This window comes from Ambystoma mexicanum, chromosome 1p, assembly GCF_040938575.1.
Source record: "Ambystoma mexicanum isolate Mex_15411 chromosome 1p, UKY_AmexF1_1, whole genome shotgun sequence".
In the NCBI taxonomy this organism is placed as follows: domain Eukaryota; kingdom Metazoa; phylum Chordata; class Amphibia; order Caudata; family Ambystomatidae; genus Ambystoma; species Ambystoma mexicanum.
Window position 1 is genome coordinate 702,359,463 of NC_090921.1, and position 17,348 is coordinate 702,376,810.

At 46.9% G+C, this 17,348-nt stretch overlaps 1 protein-coding gene across 2 annotated transcripts in view; it reads left to right on the plus strand.

Annotated features, from left to right (window-relative positions):
• ASH1L (ASH1 like histone lysine methyltransferase) overlaps nt 1–17,348 on the plus strand; it is a 2,936,548-nt gene that overhangs the window by 466,334 nt on the left and 2,452,866 nt on the right. For both annotated transcript variants that reach the window (XM_069650029.1, XM_069650033.1), the window contains exon 4: nt 3,011–3,112. In XM_069650029.1, coding sequence (XP_069506130.1) covers nt 3,011–3,112 — 102 coding nt within the window. The remainder of the gene's footprint in view (nt 1–3,010; nt 3,113–17,348) is intronic.

Below are 17,348 nucleotides of genomic sequence, written 5' to 3' on the forward strand. Positions count from 1 at the left end.
GGCCGAGTGGTTGAATAATGGAATATGATAGTGTTTCATTGTGCAAATAAAATGCAATGCAAAGAAGCAGAGAGTGAGACTGGGAAAGCAAAACCGCGTCAGGAATTCAAATCCAAAATTCCAGATCTGATCGACTCTAAATCCTTATAACCAGATATTGTGAACTGAAGATTCTAAAAGAAAAATTAATAAACTGAAGCAAGGGAGCAGCCAACTTTCCATACCAAGAATTCTTAACAAATTGAGGCTCAATAAAATGTGTGCCTGGTTGAACATTATCATTTTAGTGCAAACACCATGTTTCACTGTATTTGAGCGTTAACCTAGCTGAAAAAGAGCAACAGGGCACTGTACCTAATGACAATGTTTGTGAACGCATCATGAAACAAGACACAGACAACAGATTAAAAGTTCAAAACAAACTGATTTATTAAAGTAAATGTCAGCATGGTAGAAGGCCTAACTTGCCCTGTGCCAAGGTGGGATTTTCCTACCTGAATGAAAATAAGGTAAGTCTGAATCCAAGAGTTCAACTTACAAATCTGTCTGTGTCCAAAACCTCCCTGTGCCCTCACAACTAAAGCTAAATAACCTGCGGGTATGTCAATAATCAAATAAATAGGGATCAACATAAAGTTTTGAGCTTCTTTCAACTCTAAGCTTCTTCTTCAGCTCCCCTTCCCCATGTTCAAAACAGTTCCCCAAAGTCTCAAGATTACCCTTCTCCAGTTCAACGCAATATAGTTCCAGACAATCCTCAGGGTTCCCTTCCCCAAGTTCTAACCAACACAGTTCAGAAGAAACCGGTCTTGAAGCTTTGTTCCCAAGACAATATTAGTAATTCCTCAAGTCTCAGGGTCCCTTCCCCAAGACGTTAACTCAGTCACTTTTTCCTTGGCTTGCTTCAGTGTTCTTGGTTTTCACAATTTAGGACTCACTGGTCTAGGCACAGTTGTCGGACCACACGGTCCATCACTGGTCACGCAACTAGGATTCCTAAACTCTTCAGTTCATACGGGTTCTTCTGGACTGACCCATGTGTACTGTATCAAATTCCCTTCGTCTCTCTTTATTGGCCTTTTGGCGTTTGTTAGTTTTACATCCTTCTGGCTTCTCCTGATTAGCACTTGCACTCCTTTCCTTGGGCTGCTTTCATATGGGCACTTTCCCTTTGGCTGTTATTCACTATTTGCTTGGGCCATAAAGTTTTATTGAATTCAGGGTGCAATATGCTTAATTTTTACTCAGTTCGGTATTTCAATGTGCATAGTTTGGCTTGATTTCAAGTTTTCTTAAAGTTTGGGATTCAATATGCATGATTTGATTCAAATTCAAGTTTTCATATAGTTTAGTATTTCGTTGGCTTCCATGCTTTTGGAGTGGCTCGCCCCTTCACTCAGCGGTCCTGGCTTTTCTCTTCTGCTGATCCTGTTGCTTTGTCTCTGCTTCTGTGAGCCCCAATCGCACGCTGGTGCGGTCAAGCACATGCCAGCAACTCCACTGCCTCTGGCGGAGGCGGACGACATCCTTTCTCCTCGGTCACATCTCCAGCTTCTTGGTTCCCCAATATGGAGGCTCCCACACCTGGGATGTCGGCCAACGTCCTGGATCTGCTCCTCAGGTCCCACCACGACTGCCTCTTCTCGGTCCGGGTCCTCTGCTGGTCTTCCCCACACAGGTCTCCCTGTTGCTCTTTATACTGCTTTCGGACTCTCCCATTTATACACCTGTTACCACTTGACCAGTTGCAGGTGTTCAGTCTCAATTGGGCTTGCCTGATCATAATTAGAGGGACATGCCTGACCCTGATAGGACTCTGCATGCATCTTCCTCGTCCCAGTGGTGAAATGGGTGTTTGGTGTTCACTTGGTCTTTTCTTCCTCGTCCCACTGCTGTCTGAGATGAAATGTGGGAAAATGAGGGGAGCTGATTTACAGTAGCCTACAAAGGCTGGGGGAGGGGTAGGCTACTTTTTAACAGGAAAAGGGGGGATACCATGTCTCACCTATTTTATCCTTAATCCCGCTCTTCTTCCCTCTCTTTCTGGTGTTTCTGGAGTGGTAACATCTTTGGGCATTTTCCAGCTCAGTGGGATAGGGATAGCAATACCCCATGAAAGTCTCTGGGATATAGGGTTCTCCCTAAAAGGGGGATGCAGAATACTGCGTCCCTCCTGAGGTCATAACACCTACAATCCCCAAGGACCTGCCACCCAGGTGATCCTCCCTCACTTCTCCACCGCCTAGGTCGGGATCCTAGAGCGATGGCCTTTTTCTGGCCACCTGTGAAGTGGACCCAAGGGGAGTAGATGTGATAACGCCCTCTGGTTTCTCACATGCAGAATTGTAGGTTGCCCACATTCCATAATTTATCTAATGCATTATGTCAAACGTTTACATCGGCTAGATTAACAGTTTCTAGTGCCATTAACTTGATGTGGGTTACACTTTCAGAGTCCTTGTATTGGTGGAGTCGAGGTGGAAAATGTGGCCACTAGCCTTTGGCTAGTGATAAATTACTCTTGGCGAGTGAGAAATGGTGGGCTGTTTGTCTCTATGGAATTGAGGTGGTGACTTTTTTTATGGCTGGCAAGTAGGTTGCAACTTGACATTTTGCACCCTCAGTGGAGTAATAATGTTTTCAGCCATGTCTGTATTATAAGAGGGAAATGGGTGTATAGAGGCAGATGGCTCTAGCTTGGGTGCATAGGAGGAAATCCTGTGGTCAACATTGGGTCTTCTTCTAGGGTCATCAGTATTCACAAACTCATTTCCTTTGTGTAACTTGGAAGAATTGTGTTACGTGTGTATGTTATGGTTGTGATCATTTGAAAGAAATCTGTTGTCGAGAAAGCTCTTTTTATAGAAAATTGCACTATGTTGTGGAGTATGGTTTGATTTACCATCTTCAAATTGCATGCTTTAATCTCCTATGTTGAGTAATAGTCCTGTTTACGTCCCTGTTTATTATGAGGTACCTTGATTAACAATTTCTTTTATGCTCTCTGCAGGCTCACAACCAATGCTTGACAGGGCTGACTTACAAAGACAGTCGGAGAGCACAAATTGCAGTCCATCGAGGAGGACGACGTCGGAGTGTATGTCGCCCACAGGTGAGTCAGGCTTAATCTATATTTTCTGAACATCATGCCCATTTGCTCTTAGACATAAACACTGCTGTGGACTTTCTGCTTTAATTGGTAGGTCCTTCAGCTGCTATTGTCTCTTGATACTATATCTCCTTTACCAAATGTGTTGATTTACATACTGGGTGTTTTTTTAAATTGAAGCATCATATCTGCTTGAACAAAATACCCTGGTGAAATAATTTGCTTAACTCTCTTGAACAACTAGAACATGCCTGATTACTAAGTTAAGAAGTGATGTTATAGGTTATTTGTATAATGTCTGTTAATGTTAAAGGATATTTATACTGCACACTATCACCACTGGAGTGGTACCCTGGCACTCTGGCGGCTTTGAAAAGGGAAGGGGGATGAGTTAACGAGCGGGAAAAGTGCAAGAGAGCCGTGTTGTGCCGTGAGCAGCCTCATCCTGATTAACGTAGTTCCCTCGGCTTTGGGTGCTTTCCGGTCGGTAGCCATTGTGTGCTGTTGTGCTAGTCTGTGTGGTTTGTTTTGTTGTTGCAGTGTAGTGACGTTTGTGCGGATTGTTGTGCTATAGGGTTGTAGTTGTGTTTGGTTAGCGTTTGAGAAGTGTATGCAGAGGGGTGAAATAGTTACTGGTTGGGTATTGGCATCGCTGTCTAGAAGTGATGTGCTAAATGTCCACGTTCTTTCTAGATGTGGCGCGTGAATATCTCTGCGTTTCTATCTAGATCCACTACTGGCTAATATTCGCAATCCTTTCTCTATATTACGCCCACCAATATTCAACAACTGTACCCAAATGTCGCACTGGCCCACCTTCGAAAATCCTGTCTGTATGTGAGGCAAGCTAGTATTCACAATTCTGTTTAAATCGGGCCTTGATAGTATTCCCGATGCAGTTTAGATGTGGCACTGGTCGACATTCACAATCCTATCTAGTTGTGACGCAGGCTATTGTTCACAATCTTATCCAAGTGTGGTACTTGCTAACATCCATTATTCCACCAGAGTGTGGCACTTGCTAACATTCATAAACCTGTCTAGATGTGACTCAAGCTAATGTTCACAATTCCACCTAAGTGTGGGACATGCTAACATCCGCATTTCTATCCAAGTGTGGCACATGCTGCTATTCACGATCCTATCTAGATGTGACGCAGGCTAATGTTCATAATTCTATCTAGGTGTGGTGCATGCTGACATTCACATTTCTAAGTGAGGCACAGGCTAACATTCACAGTTCTATCTAGATGAGACGTGGGCTAATATACACTATTCTATCGAAGTGTGATACTTGCTAACCCTCAAAATTCTATGCAAGTGTGGAACTTGCTAACATGCACAAATATGTCTAGATGCGACGCAGGCTAATGTTCAGCGTCCTATCTAAATGTGGCACATGCTAATAATCACAGTTCTAAGTGTGGTACTTGCTAACATTCACAGTTCTGAGGAAAGGTAATGTAGAGTGGCAGGGTTTTCTGGAGTAGAGTAATTGCTCTACTTCTCACCCATGCCGCACTTACTTTGGTGGTTGCTGCTGGTTGACGGTTGGCCGCTGGCTTCACTGGCTTCCACTGCTGACACCTGCAGACACTTTCTGGAGCCGCCAATGTACCAGCTGTCCTATGACTCGGGGCCCTTAGCCGCAGGGGCTGCCGGGCAGAGGGCTGCCCAGATCTGGTCCAGGATAGGAATTACTTGGCCAATCAGGGCCAGGAAGAGGCCCGGGAGGTGGGACAAGGGAAGGGGAAGCTAGGACACGGCTGGGAAGCCCGGGAGGGTCCCGAAATTCACAGCACCGCATGATACCAGATAGGGGCCAGAGGGTCGTATGCGCACCTGTAGCCAACTGACTGTTTAGCATTGATGAAACGGTGAAAAAGTATTAAAGTAATCAACAGCAAATGCAAAGGGAACAATAGGACTTAATTCACCTCAATGATAAGTTCTCCAAATTTCCTCTGTGTTGAGACTTGGTATAGTAAATGTTTCCAATCTTCACAAGCAAAACATGAGATTATGGGTGCCTGAGCATTGTCACAATATTGCAATATTAGCCATCACTGCATGAATCACCTACAACTCTAACGTGCAGTAGTAGACTGGCATGGGGAACCAGCTGAATCTGTCCTATGAGTGCAGGCAGAGGTATGATGGTGACGGGGTGTCGTGAACAATGACAAGTGCCAGGAGCAACTTGATGCCATGGACGTTTGTTAACAGTATGATTGTGGGGGGGCCCCATTGCTGTTTTGTCAGTGACACTGATGAATCCTGTTCGTGGCCCTGCGTGAGGCTTCAGGTAGGATTATCTGTGCTTAAGAGCACATGCTTTTAGTTTTCATTTCAAGATGTCTGCTGACTGAGCATTTTAACACTGTTCTGACCAATTTGGGGTTTTCATCGAGGCGGTAAAATTTTAACATGGCCTATAGAGGGCTGTGCCTTGGTGTCACGGTGAGGACGGCGTGGATGCACGCCATAAAGTTTTCATCTGACATGCAGGAGTGGATCCTATTTCTGCCCTTCGAGGCCGTAGACCTTTTTTCATTTGCCAACCGATGACGAGATGACGACGAAGAAAGCCTCCACTCAAACTGCCAAATCCTTGGCCATCTTGACAAAACGTGGACAGAAATCCTTCCCTCAGACTCTGGGCAGGATCGAGTTCAAGCCCAGTGCTTTCTCCAGCTTCAAGGAGTTCCAGGGCTGCGGTACACAGAGGTCTGACAGGTCGCCCAGCAGGAAACAGCAGAGGACATTGCAAGGGTTTTTCCACTCACCCGCCTCTAATACCAAGAAGCCATGATGTCATGATCGTGGAACATTGCTTACCAGTACGGCACCCGCTGGCTCTTTTCCAGGACAGCAGGAAGTGTTTTTTCAAGAGTCCCTGGATCCGAGTCTCCACAGGATTCAGTCTTCCTCTTCCTCATCCTCTACCCCTCTATGCCACCTAGGATCCCGGGCCCTTCGATGGGCGATCCTTTCTCTTTTGGATATGCAGGCGGTTGAACCAGTTCCTCAGTCAGACAGTGGCTCCGGTCTCTGCTTCAGCATTTTTGCAGTACCCAAGAACAACCAGGCTGGCCTGACTGTAGTCCTGGACCTGTCTTTCCTCAACCTGCCTTTACCACTGGAATGCGCAAAGATGATTACTCCAGCGCATATAGCGGACTCTCTGTGGGCAGGGACTAGACCTCTAGGATGGTTACCTTCATGTCCCCATTTACCAGCGACATCCGTAGTTGCTGCTGTTCACGGTTATGTCATACCCTTTCCAGTACAAGGTGCTGCCATTTGGCCTCAATTCGGCACCTCAGGTGTTCACGAAACGGATGAATACGGTGGCTGGTCTCCTCCGCCTAGAGGGCCACTACTTATACTCTTATCTGGACGACTAGCTGGTCAGGACCAGCTCCCCCCAGGGGATGGTGCACTCATTCCAACCGCTGGCAGACGTTCTTCACCAGCGGGGCTTTTCCTTCATCTGGCAGAAGTCGCAGCTGACTTCCACCCAGGAGTACCTTGGAGTACGCTGGGACACAGCGGTACAGCTGGTGTGCCCCACCCGTGAGAGACTCTTTTCCCACTGCAAGGCGGTAGGACACATTTTGGCAAATTCGACTCGGCCTGGTGGTTCCAGCACTTTCTGGGACTGTACATGCTCATGTTCCAGCTCACCTTCCTGCGCCTCCAGCTCCACCTGCGGCCAATAGGGACCAGAAGTTGGGGTCTCAGACAAAATCCCAATACCCCTGGTCCTCATCACGGATCTTCTATGGTGTCTGATGGACTGCAATGTGGCAGTGGGAGTCTCCCTGTCCCGTCCAAAGGCCACCCTGGTGGTGAAAGATTCCTCGCTGTCGGGCTCGGGGCTAGCCTGGAGGGCCACTCCATTCATGATGCTTTGTCTAGGGCGGAGGCCCTCCTGCATGTCAATCTGCTCAAACTGTGGGCCTGGCTCTCAAGGCTTTTTTCCCCTCTAATCGGGGGCCCTGCAGGTCTGGTGAGTATCGACCACTCCACGACAATGTTTTACCTGAACAAGCAGGGTGATACCCACCCCACCTCCCATAGGCGGTGGCGATATGGGAATGGGCCCTTATGAAAGGGATTCAGATCTCAGCAGTTCACCTCCCAGGGGACAGCAATGCTTGGGGCTCAACACCTACGAATGGGAGTTACACATCAGCTCATTGTTGCCCTTGTTCCAGAGATCAGGGTTTCCGGATCTGGACTTGGTCGCGTCTCCTCTGAATTCCAAGTGCTCCTGCTTTGCCTCCTGGGCGGGCCGGTGTCAGGAATCTCTACGGGACATGTCCCAGCTCTGTTGGCATGGCTGCTGGTGTTTCCTCCTCCACTATTGCTACAGCAGACTCTATGCAAATTCTGGGCTTTGGTGGGCCACAAACTCATCCTGATCGCCCCATACTGGTTGTTGAGGGTTGTGGTTCTTGGACCTTCTGCAGTTGCGCTCCCAGGGACCAGTCCATCTTCTGGTCCCCAGCAGGGTCTTCCTGATGCAGCAGGGCGGGCCAGTGGAGCACCCGGACCCAGCCAAGCCGGCCCTTGCGGTCTGGTTCCTGACCAGCTGAGGTTGCATCATGCTTTGTTCTCAGAGGACAACTGGGACATCATACAGGAGGCTGTCTACTCGATCCCAGTATAAGAGCAAGTGGACTAGGTTTTGCCACTGTGCTTGCAAAAAGGTGCTGGATCCCCTCATCTGCTCCCTGGATAATGTTCTGGCGTATTCCGCTAATCTGGCTCGATCTGGCATTCAGGTGGACACCTGCCTCTCCTGTTTGGCTGCCATAGAGACAGCCAACCTGGTGGTTAAAGCTCACCTCAAGGGGTTGGCCAGGCTCCTCCAGTGTATTGGCTACATCCAGTCTGGGACCTCAGTGTTAATCTCGCGGCCTTGCAGCGCCAGATCGAGCTGATGGCATTGGTGGACATCAGGCTGGTGACACTGTAGACTGTGCTGTTGGTGGCGCTTTCCTCAGGGTAAGCCAGCTGCAGGCGTTGTAATGCGAGCACTTCACCACGTTTCATAATGAGTCATCTTGTGCACTCATCCAAACTTCTTGCCCAAGGCAGTTTTTCCATTCCATTTAAATCAGGAAATCTGCTTACCGGTGTTCTTTCCGAAGCTGCAATCATCGACAGAAAAGGACCTCAAGAGGGTCCTAAAGTTCTACCTCTCTCGCACTAAATCCTTCAGGAAATCTGAGGCATTGTTCGTCACCTTCGGGGCTAGCCTTCCTTCACTCAGGCTTCCAAAGCTTCTATTAGCTGTTGGATGGTCCAGACCATTTCAGAGGCATATATGGCCATGTGCAAACCAGTCCCTGAGGGTATACATGCTCATGTGGTCAGAGCTAAGGTCACGTCTCTCGTTTCAGAGGCATGCTTTTTGTGATATCAGCAAGGCGGCTACTTGGGCCACTCTTTTGGCCTTCTGTAAGCACTACTCACTGGACACCTTCTCCAGGCACTATGCAGGTCTTGATCACGCGGTTCTGAATAACATGTTTGATTCATCCTAGATATGAGGCAGGTTGTTACGGCTACACCTTATGGTCTTGTTCGGTGGAATCTCCCACATTGATATAGAAAAGGGGATGGGCTGTATGAGTAATTAAAGTTACTCACCGTAGTCACTAGAGTACTCGTAGCGCATAGTCCCCTTTCCTCCATACGTCCCCATCCACCTTCAGCCGCTTGTAAGCCAGGGGGGGTAATATGTCATCAATGCATCTGATGTGTTTAAACGGCACTAAAGTAGGGTGCTGGAGGGTGGTTGCATTCCCACGCCTGGGGCTGCGCCCTCACGTGCTATTCTAAGTTTAAAGTGGAAACTCACTTTTTTTGCTGCCAAAGGTTCCTGTACCGTCCCCATGTTGGGGGACGCCCACAAGGATGGAAGAAAAGGGACGAACGACTGAGTATTCCAGTCACTACGGTGAGTAACTTTAATTTTGTCTCTACTGGAGGAGGGAGAATCCTCCCTCATCCACTCTACACAGTACTGTTCCCTAATAGCCCTATAGCTCCCACTGGGCTGAGGAACTTTATGTAAAGTCCCTCTCTCCATGTCCCCCTTATCCGTACCAGGACTCCTGTGCCTCACTTTACCTTCTTGTGGGATGCAGCACGTCCCTGGTCCTTTCTGGGATGGGGCATCCTCTTCTCGTCCGCTTCAACGATCCCGGTGCACCTTTTGCAGCCTTCCGCTCCTTACTGTCTTGGCTTTGCTCTGGGAACTGATGGTACACAAGGGGCCTCCTCTGCTCTTCTAGTCCACTTCAGTGGCCCCGGTGCACCTTTTGCGGCCTTCCGCTCCTTACTGTCTTCGCTTCGCTCTGGGAACTGACGGTCCACGTTATTGTAATCACGCCACTGCTACTTCCCTTCAGCCTCGCAGTTGGGTCTGCTCTGCTTAGACCCACAATGGACTCTCTCAGCCTGCCGACATTGTCCTCTGCACATTCCTTCCTTCCAGCCCTCACTCGTAGTTCGTAACGCCCAGGCTCCAGCGGGCTTCTGGCTTCCCCGCGATCGGTCACTCTTTGGCCTCTCTTCTCTTTCCTTTTGATCTTCGGGACTCTGCCCCGGCGCAGCATCAACACCTGCAGATAATGTCTTTTTGGCATTCGTCATGCCTGCGGTGAGCCACTTTGTGGCAATACTTAAGAGTTGGTTAATCTTCAAGGTGCCGGTGTTCTCCCTCATCTCATTTTGTTTTTTATTTGTATAGCGCTCCAGACCCAGGGGTAAAAGGGCACATCAAGGATATGGTTACATCATAAATTATATACAGTTTACATTTATACAATTAAACAATTACTTAGTACAAAGGCACAATACAGTTATAGGTAACTTCAGCAGACCTGGCAAAGAGAAGAGGGTAATAGTTTGTTTTATTTCCAGTAGCCAACTAATGACCTGTTTCCTAAAGGGCTGAAAAGACTTGGTAGATTTGATGTTTAAAGGTAGGGTGTTCCAAAGTTGGGCGGCAAGGACTGTAAAGCTGGAGCCACCAGCTATTTTTAGAATGAATCTGGGCACTGTAAGACATAAGGTATTGGAGGATCTAGTCATTCTAATGAAGGGTTTCAATGTACATTTGTTGGTGAGATAGGGTGGGGCTAGATTGTTTAAGGCTTTGTGAGACAGATGGTTTTTAGTTTAATTTTTTTGATGAATAGAGAGCCATTTACATGATTTTCGGATAGTTGAGATGTGCTCGCGCCTAGGGATATTTAGTGCAGCACGAAGTGCATTATTTTGTAGTACCTGTAGTTTATTGATTATAGATTGGTTCGCACCTAGGTACAGATTGTTACAGTAGTCCAATTTGGACTGTATAAGAGCCCTGGGCAGCGTAAGGCAGCTGTTGGTGGACATGAAGGGTTTACAGGCTCTGATCAGCTTACCCGTGTAGGCGGTGGCTGAGGCAGTCATACTGATTTGCTTGGAGAGGCTGGTATTGGCATCAAGGTAAAAGCCGAGGGTTTTTACACTTTTAACAATGGGAATAGTGTTACCATTGATGACGATACTGTTGTAATTAGGGCTTAAGTTTCAGCAGGATGTTAGGGGAGCCAACCAAAAGGAGTTCAGTTTTCTCATCATTCAGGCAGAGGCCGTGTGTGGCCATCCATGCCTGAATGATGGAAAAGATTTTATTAATCCGGGTGACGTTATCATTGTAATTCCCTGAGATGGTAAGGAGTATCTGGGTGTCATCGGCATAATTTGTGTAAGTGACACCCAGATGGTCCATTTGTCAGAGAGGCTTTGTAAATATATTATACAAAGTGGGAGAGACGCAAGAACCTTGAGGGACCCCACAGGTGATGGGAATGCGGTCTGCCGTAGCTACTGGTGAGAAAACCCTCGTAGTTCAGTTGGCCAAGAAGGATTGTATCCATATGACAGCAGAAGCGGAGAAGTGGGGTGCAGAGGAGAGGTGGTTACAGAGATTTTTGTGATCGACCAAGTCGAAGGCCGCTGCAAGGTCTAAGAGGAGTAGGATGGCAGCGTTACATTTATCTTTGATAGCATCAGTCTGACTTTTGAGGTCAACAAGGGCAGTTTCTGTCCCATGTTGAGGTCGAAAGCCAGGTTGGCGTATTCCTAGCAATTGATTTGTCTCCAGGTAGTCCTGGATTTGCAGGTAGGCAACTCGGTCAAGGATTTTTAGGTTGAATGGGACCGTGGTGATGGGTCTATAATTGGTCGGTATGGCCGGGTCTAATGATTGTTTTTTTTAGGAGAGCGAGAACCCAAGATTGTTTTAGGTTACATGGAACTGAATTGGTAGTGAAGGACAAGTTGATAAGTTTGGTGATGAAGGGAGATAGATCTCTGGCTGCATCTTTGATGATTTGGGCAGGGCAGCTGTCCCCTTTGCAATTGGAAGGTTTTAGGGAGGCTATGATCTTTTGTATTTCTAGTGTAGTTACCATTTTGAATGTGAAGCCTGAATTAGTGTTAGTGGGTGGTGGTGAGCTTGGGCTAGTGGATTTGCTACTGGATAGTTGTGGTTGTTTATCCTCGATTTTGGTTTGGAGCCCTATGATTTTATTGGCCAGAGCGTTCTGGATACTGTTGCACCAGGGCTTGTCTTTCGTGCAAGTGTCTATAGGTGGGTTGGGGTTTTCTAATTCCTTTTAATATGTTAAAAAGTTCTTTGGTACATGAACCTGCCTGATCTAGCCTGACATCATAGGCTTCTTTTTTGGTGCGAATTATCTCTTTTTTGTAAACGGATGATATATTTCTGAGATTGATTTTGTTTTCAGCAGATGTTGTCATTTTCCAGCTTCTAGTTTAGCTTTCTCTTTTCTGAGGGTTTTGAGTTTGGGGGTATACCAAGAGTTTAAGTGAGCTCTGGGTTTTTCTTTGCGCAATTTCAATGGGGCGATGGTATCAATGGCTATAGCCATGGAATCATTATAGGTATTGACCAGTAGGTTAAGGTCGGCCGTGGCCAATAATGCATAAAGTGTGGGAAGGATAAGGGGTATAAGGGCTTCAGCAGTAATGTTACGCTTGTTCCTGGTTGCGCAGGCTGGTACAGTGTGGTCCTTTTTAGGATCTGCGATATTGATGTCAATCGCTAAAGGGATGAGGTGGTGGTCTGACAAGATGAGAGGTTGGGGGGCTTTACAAATGATATTGCAGTTGAGAGCCGCTACCCAGTCAATGGTTCTACCTTTCTGGTGAGTCGGCAGTGACCTAAATTGTGTGAAGCCATGCTCAGCTAGTGCCTTGACTAGGGAGGAGGCTGGAGAGTCATTGGCGCCATTATATCCAAGGTTGAAATCTCCAAGGATGATGATTTGTGCTGAAGGTTTGGAGTTTGCAGCTATTAGTGTAGTAAGGTCTTCCTCAAAAGCTCCAGGCTGACCTGGTGGTCTATATATTAAGTGAATGGCGATCGTACTCTTAGGGGAGGTTTGCAACTTAGTTGTGAGATGCTCACATGATTTTAGTGTGGAGGAGGTGACTGATCTAAAGTTTAGGGATGATTTGAAAATGATAGCTACGCCTCCTCGTCGAGCATTGGGTCTGTCAGCTCTGAGGATGGAATAGTTATCGGGAATGGCAAAGGTTAAGGAGGGTCCTGATGCCTCATGTAGCCAAGTTTCGGTTATGGCGAGGAAGTCAAGATTATTGGTTAGGATGAGGTCAGCAATTTCTATAGGGTGGGCAGCGAGGGATCTGACTTTTAGTAAGGCTCCTTTTAGAGGGGGTGACTTGGGTTTGTTAGAGACGGTGTCCTTATTGTTAGTCTTGGAGAGGGGTTTGGCCTAGAGTTTAACTACAGTCTGGTGCCTAGTCTACTATTCCGAGCTATGAGGTCAGGTGTGACTGTGCGTGTTTCCTGGAGGCTTGATCGTAGGGTGCTTGGAGCTGAGATAGCTGCTAGGAATGGCAGTTCTTGTCGAGCAAGGAACACTTGGATTGGGATGACCTAGGGTTCTGTCGTTGGCTAAGGTGTTCACTGAGTGATTACTGACTTTAGTGGTAGGATTTTGGTAGTAGTTCGGTGGGAACAGTGAGATAGAGGATAGGAAGGGTGTGGGGCAGGGGATGGGAGCGTGTCTTGGGCAGCCAAGTTTAGCGAGGCCATTACTAAACGTTATGTAATTGTTGCCACTACATGGTATGTTATCTCGCATAACACAGAAGGGGAACATGATGAGTGTGAGCCAAGTGAGCATGGTCTATCTGCGAAGTGATCAAACTAGGATGTAGGCTAAGATGGGCCTGGGCTAGATGTAAATACAATTTAGGCTAAGAGTTGACAGACAATTTGGTTAGGAGTGCATAAGATATGTGAATTCGACTTTAGCTAGAAGTACACAGTAAGCAAATTCAAATTTGGCACACAGATATGCAGTTCCACTTAACTAGAAACACAGGTATGCAGATTCGATTCTGTATGTTCCATTCTGGCAATGTCCCATGTGTTTGTTTAATACATGGGCTTACTCTCTACCAAAGGGCTCGGTATCAGGGGCGTTGGGGCTGTGGGGGGGTGGGTGGTTTAGAGAAATGTTGGGTAGTTACGTGGTTTAATGGGCTGCACCCTAGGTGATCGTCCTTGTCCCCAGAGGGGGGAGTCACTCCCCATGAGGTTCTCCTGCATTAAACCACCCCTAGTTGTACTATTGGGTAGCAACCACACCTCACTAGCCTTCTGGTAAAGGACTCCCCTTGGTGAGAAATGACATCTTGCGAATCCTCACAGCACACACCACTTGCTAACTCCGAAAGAACAGAGATCGTGGCACACAGGGATTCTGTACATAACATAGCTCCCCACCCCCCAAATCTCACATTCAGACCAAAGGAAAAACAGACACCCTACCACCCTCCCTCCAGGCAACATTCCCCTTGCACCTCTGGAAGACCTTCCCCAAACTGGAAACTCGATTCGGAACCCTGTATACTCTCAACCCCCTATGTATCACAGAATCACAGAATCCACACCCACCTTCATATTAGGATCTCCACCCGTCACCCCCCCACACACACACACGCACACTCCCACCCCTAGTAACCACTAGACTCACTCTTACCCAGAGGAGTTCCTCTCTGTGAGCACCCCCCCTCTGCAGCTATCACCCTATCATACTTCACTCCCCCCAACAACTATATCACCCCAACCCCACCCATCTGGAAGATTCAATCACTCTGCCCACCCCCCAGCTCTCCTCCAGAATCTACAACCCCCTACTCTACAAACACTCAACCAATCAGCAGGCTAAAGTGCTTTTTGATCAATGCATGGTCTGTCGCTAAAAATCGTCATAACATTTACTACCTTATTTCATCTGAAGGCCTTCAAATCCTCCAACACCGAAACGTGGTTCTCACTAGACTTCTGGCCCATTGCACATGATGCCTTCCCTCCAGGCTACATTCCTATTGTGCATAACAGAACCAGTAGGGTATAGTGGCATTCCAGTTCTGTACAAATCCTACCTCTTTCACACTCCGGAATAGCCTGCAACTTGGACTGGTAACATTCCTGCTCACCCGCTTGCAAACACTCGCAGCTTCCTGCTCATCTATAGACCCCCGAGATACAATAGATGCTTTTCAGAAACCCATGGCGACTCTTTAGCAAACATAATGGTCTCACTCCTTCCTCAAAATACTAGGGACTTCAATATCTGGTTCGACATCCCCCCCATAACCTCATGACGACTGGACAACCTACCCACTCTGCAGGTCACACCCTACATGCAATCTTCAGCTCTCCAGACAAAATAACCTTGCACACTTGACTGCACAGACGACTCAGCCATCCTCTTCACTCTCAACTGTAGACCCTCTTTCCCCACCACTAGCAGCTCCGGGGCCACTTACCCACTCCCTCTTTGGAAGAAAGTCAAAGTAACTCCTAGCCTGGCAGATTCCCTACTTGCCTTATTGACCTCCACACCCCTCCAGTCGTGTCGGATCTCCATCCGCCACTTTGATCTGTGGCTCTCGGAAGCACTCGGCCAACACATACCAGTCAGATCCATCTATAGCAGACAAGGCCTCTCTCCCAGATGGTTCAACTCAGCCCTCAAAATCCTCAAATCGCTGAACCACATCCTAGAACACAGATGGCGTGTAGACCCATCACTTTCAAACAGAATAGCCTACACCGCCAGCTCAAAGCTTAGCGGGCAGAAATACGCAAGTCCAAACAATCTATTATTGGAGTAGATTCACGAATGCTCCGAATGTCTGTAAGGAACTCCACTAGCTTAGCTCCTAATTCAGTGCCCCGGCATGCACTGCTTCCTCCCCTACCCAAACACACTGTGACTCCCTCTGAGACCACTTCCACAACATAGCCTTGGAAAGAACCATGGCCATTGTCGCTAAAATAGCATTTCTCAAACCCCTACCCAGCGACCTCCACCAATAATCAGAATTACCTTACACCCTCCTGCTTTTCTCCTCCTTCTCTCCACTCTTCCAATGTGAATTTCTAAAGCTATTTAACAGCCACCCCTCAGGATCCCCTGGTGACCCTTGCCCCCCCCAACCCCCAATCTACTACAAGAAATCCTGTCCTCAGCCTTTGCTGTCGACATTGCAAGATCTGTTGTTCATACATCTCCCACTTCCGGCACCTTCCCAGCAGTATTCAAGACCTCCTACATCAAGCCCCTGTTAGTTCTCTGTGAGGGGTTAGAAATGAGAGATTGGCACAAAGTTGTAGTTTTCTCAACATTGCCCATGTTTATTTGGGGGATGTCCCTATCCTAACAGGAATGTCCCTATATATCAAACTAAAGCTAAAGAAAACTGACCCTGTCTCCAAATATCTATCCCTCACACCAACATGTACAACCAAACTGCGTAAGGTAAATGTATCCGTTTACAGTACAACCAAAATGTGGAAAAGTTCAAATTTCTAATTCCCGCAAAGCATTCCTTGCGTCCAGGGTTTGATTCCCTTCCCCTGAATCAATTCGGAAAGACTTTTGAAAGAGTTCTGCTCCAACAGTATTCTATTCAGTTCAATGAAAAGTGTCTTTAATCCAACACATTCCTTAATTTGACAAAGTAAACGTCTCTCTTTCATGAAACGCTTGTCAAAACCAAAGCAACGTTTTTTCACAAAGTACTCTTCTCAAGATGTCAAACTGATAATTTAAAAGGGTGTAACGGTCTTTTCCATAGAATACTTTTGTTAGAATAGCCAAAGCAAATGTCACTTATTGAATAATAATTTGTCAGGATAACGCACATCTTGTCTTTCCACAACAATCTTTGAGTTTTCTTCTTTAAAGCAACTGCTCTTTTCCTGGTTTACTCGCCTGCCGGGGAAGGGTTTTAGCTTCACACAACTGCTCCTTTCCTGGTTGACTTGCTGTGAAGAATCCTATGGATCCCTCACTAAAACCTTGCCTAAAGTCTCCTCCCTGCTGGCCGTGGAAACGCTTCCTGATCCTCCCTTTTGGGGTGGTGTACTGTGGAAGTATCACTTAGGAGACGAGGCCCAGGTGGTGAGGCGATCCCGTGGGGATGAGACACATTTATCCTTAAAAGGGGAGAATCGTTTAAAGCTGCCAAAACATGTGATGGGATAGTTTCGCTATGGTTTATCTGAACCACATATTAAAGGTGTGGATGTGGGCACAACAAAATTATCTGTTTAAAATTTTTTTTAAAAAATAAAAGATTTGAAATCCACAAGAATGAAGAAAATAAATACTTCTCCCAAAGGCACAGTGAAAGGGAATTTCTCAATATTGACTTTAATAAACTGCCTTCTTCTTTACCAATAATATATCTACCCTTAAAATTAGGAAATTGGCAAGACCACCTAATTCTGTTGATTGGGACTACAAGTACCATAATCCCATATGTACTGGGACGAGGAAGAAGACTGAAGAGCAACATTGCAGCAGTAGTCGGGCAATTAAGCCTTATAGCACACACCTGAAGGGAGACGAGAGGCTTAAAAGGTCCACTGAGGTACAGGCCATTAGATGAAGGCAGAGCTATGGCTGGCGTGCAAGCAATAGCAGTAGAAGCAGAAAGAAAAAAGCCCAGTATTGGAAATCCAGGCAGAAGTGGGAGAACTGAAGGCATGGCAGGACTTTGATTCAGCTGATTTTACCTGCCTGTCCTGCAGTGCTCCAGATAAGATTTTGAGGTGGGAGTATTTTACGCATGATTTTTAAAATTGGAGAGTAAATGCAATTTC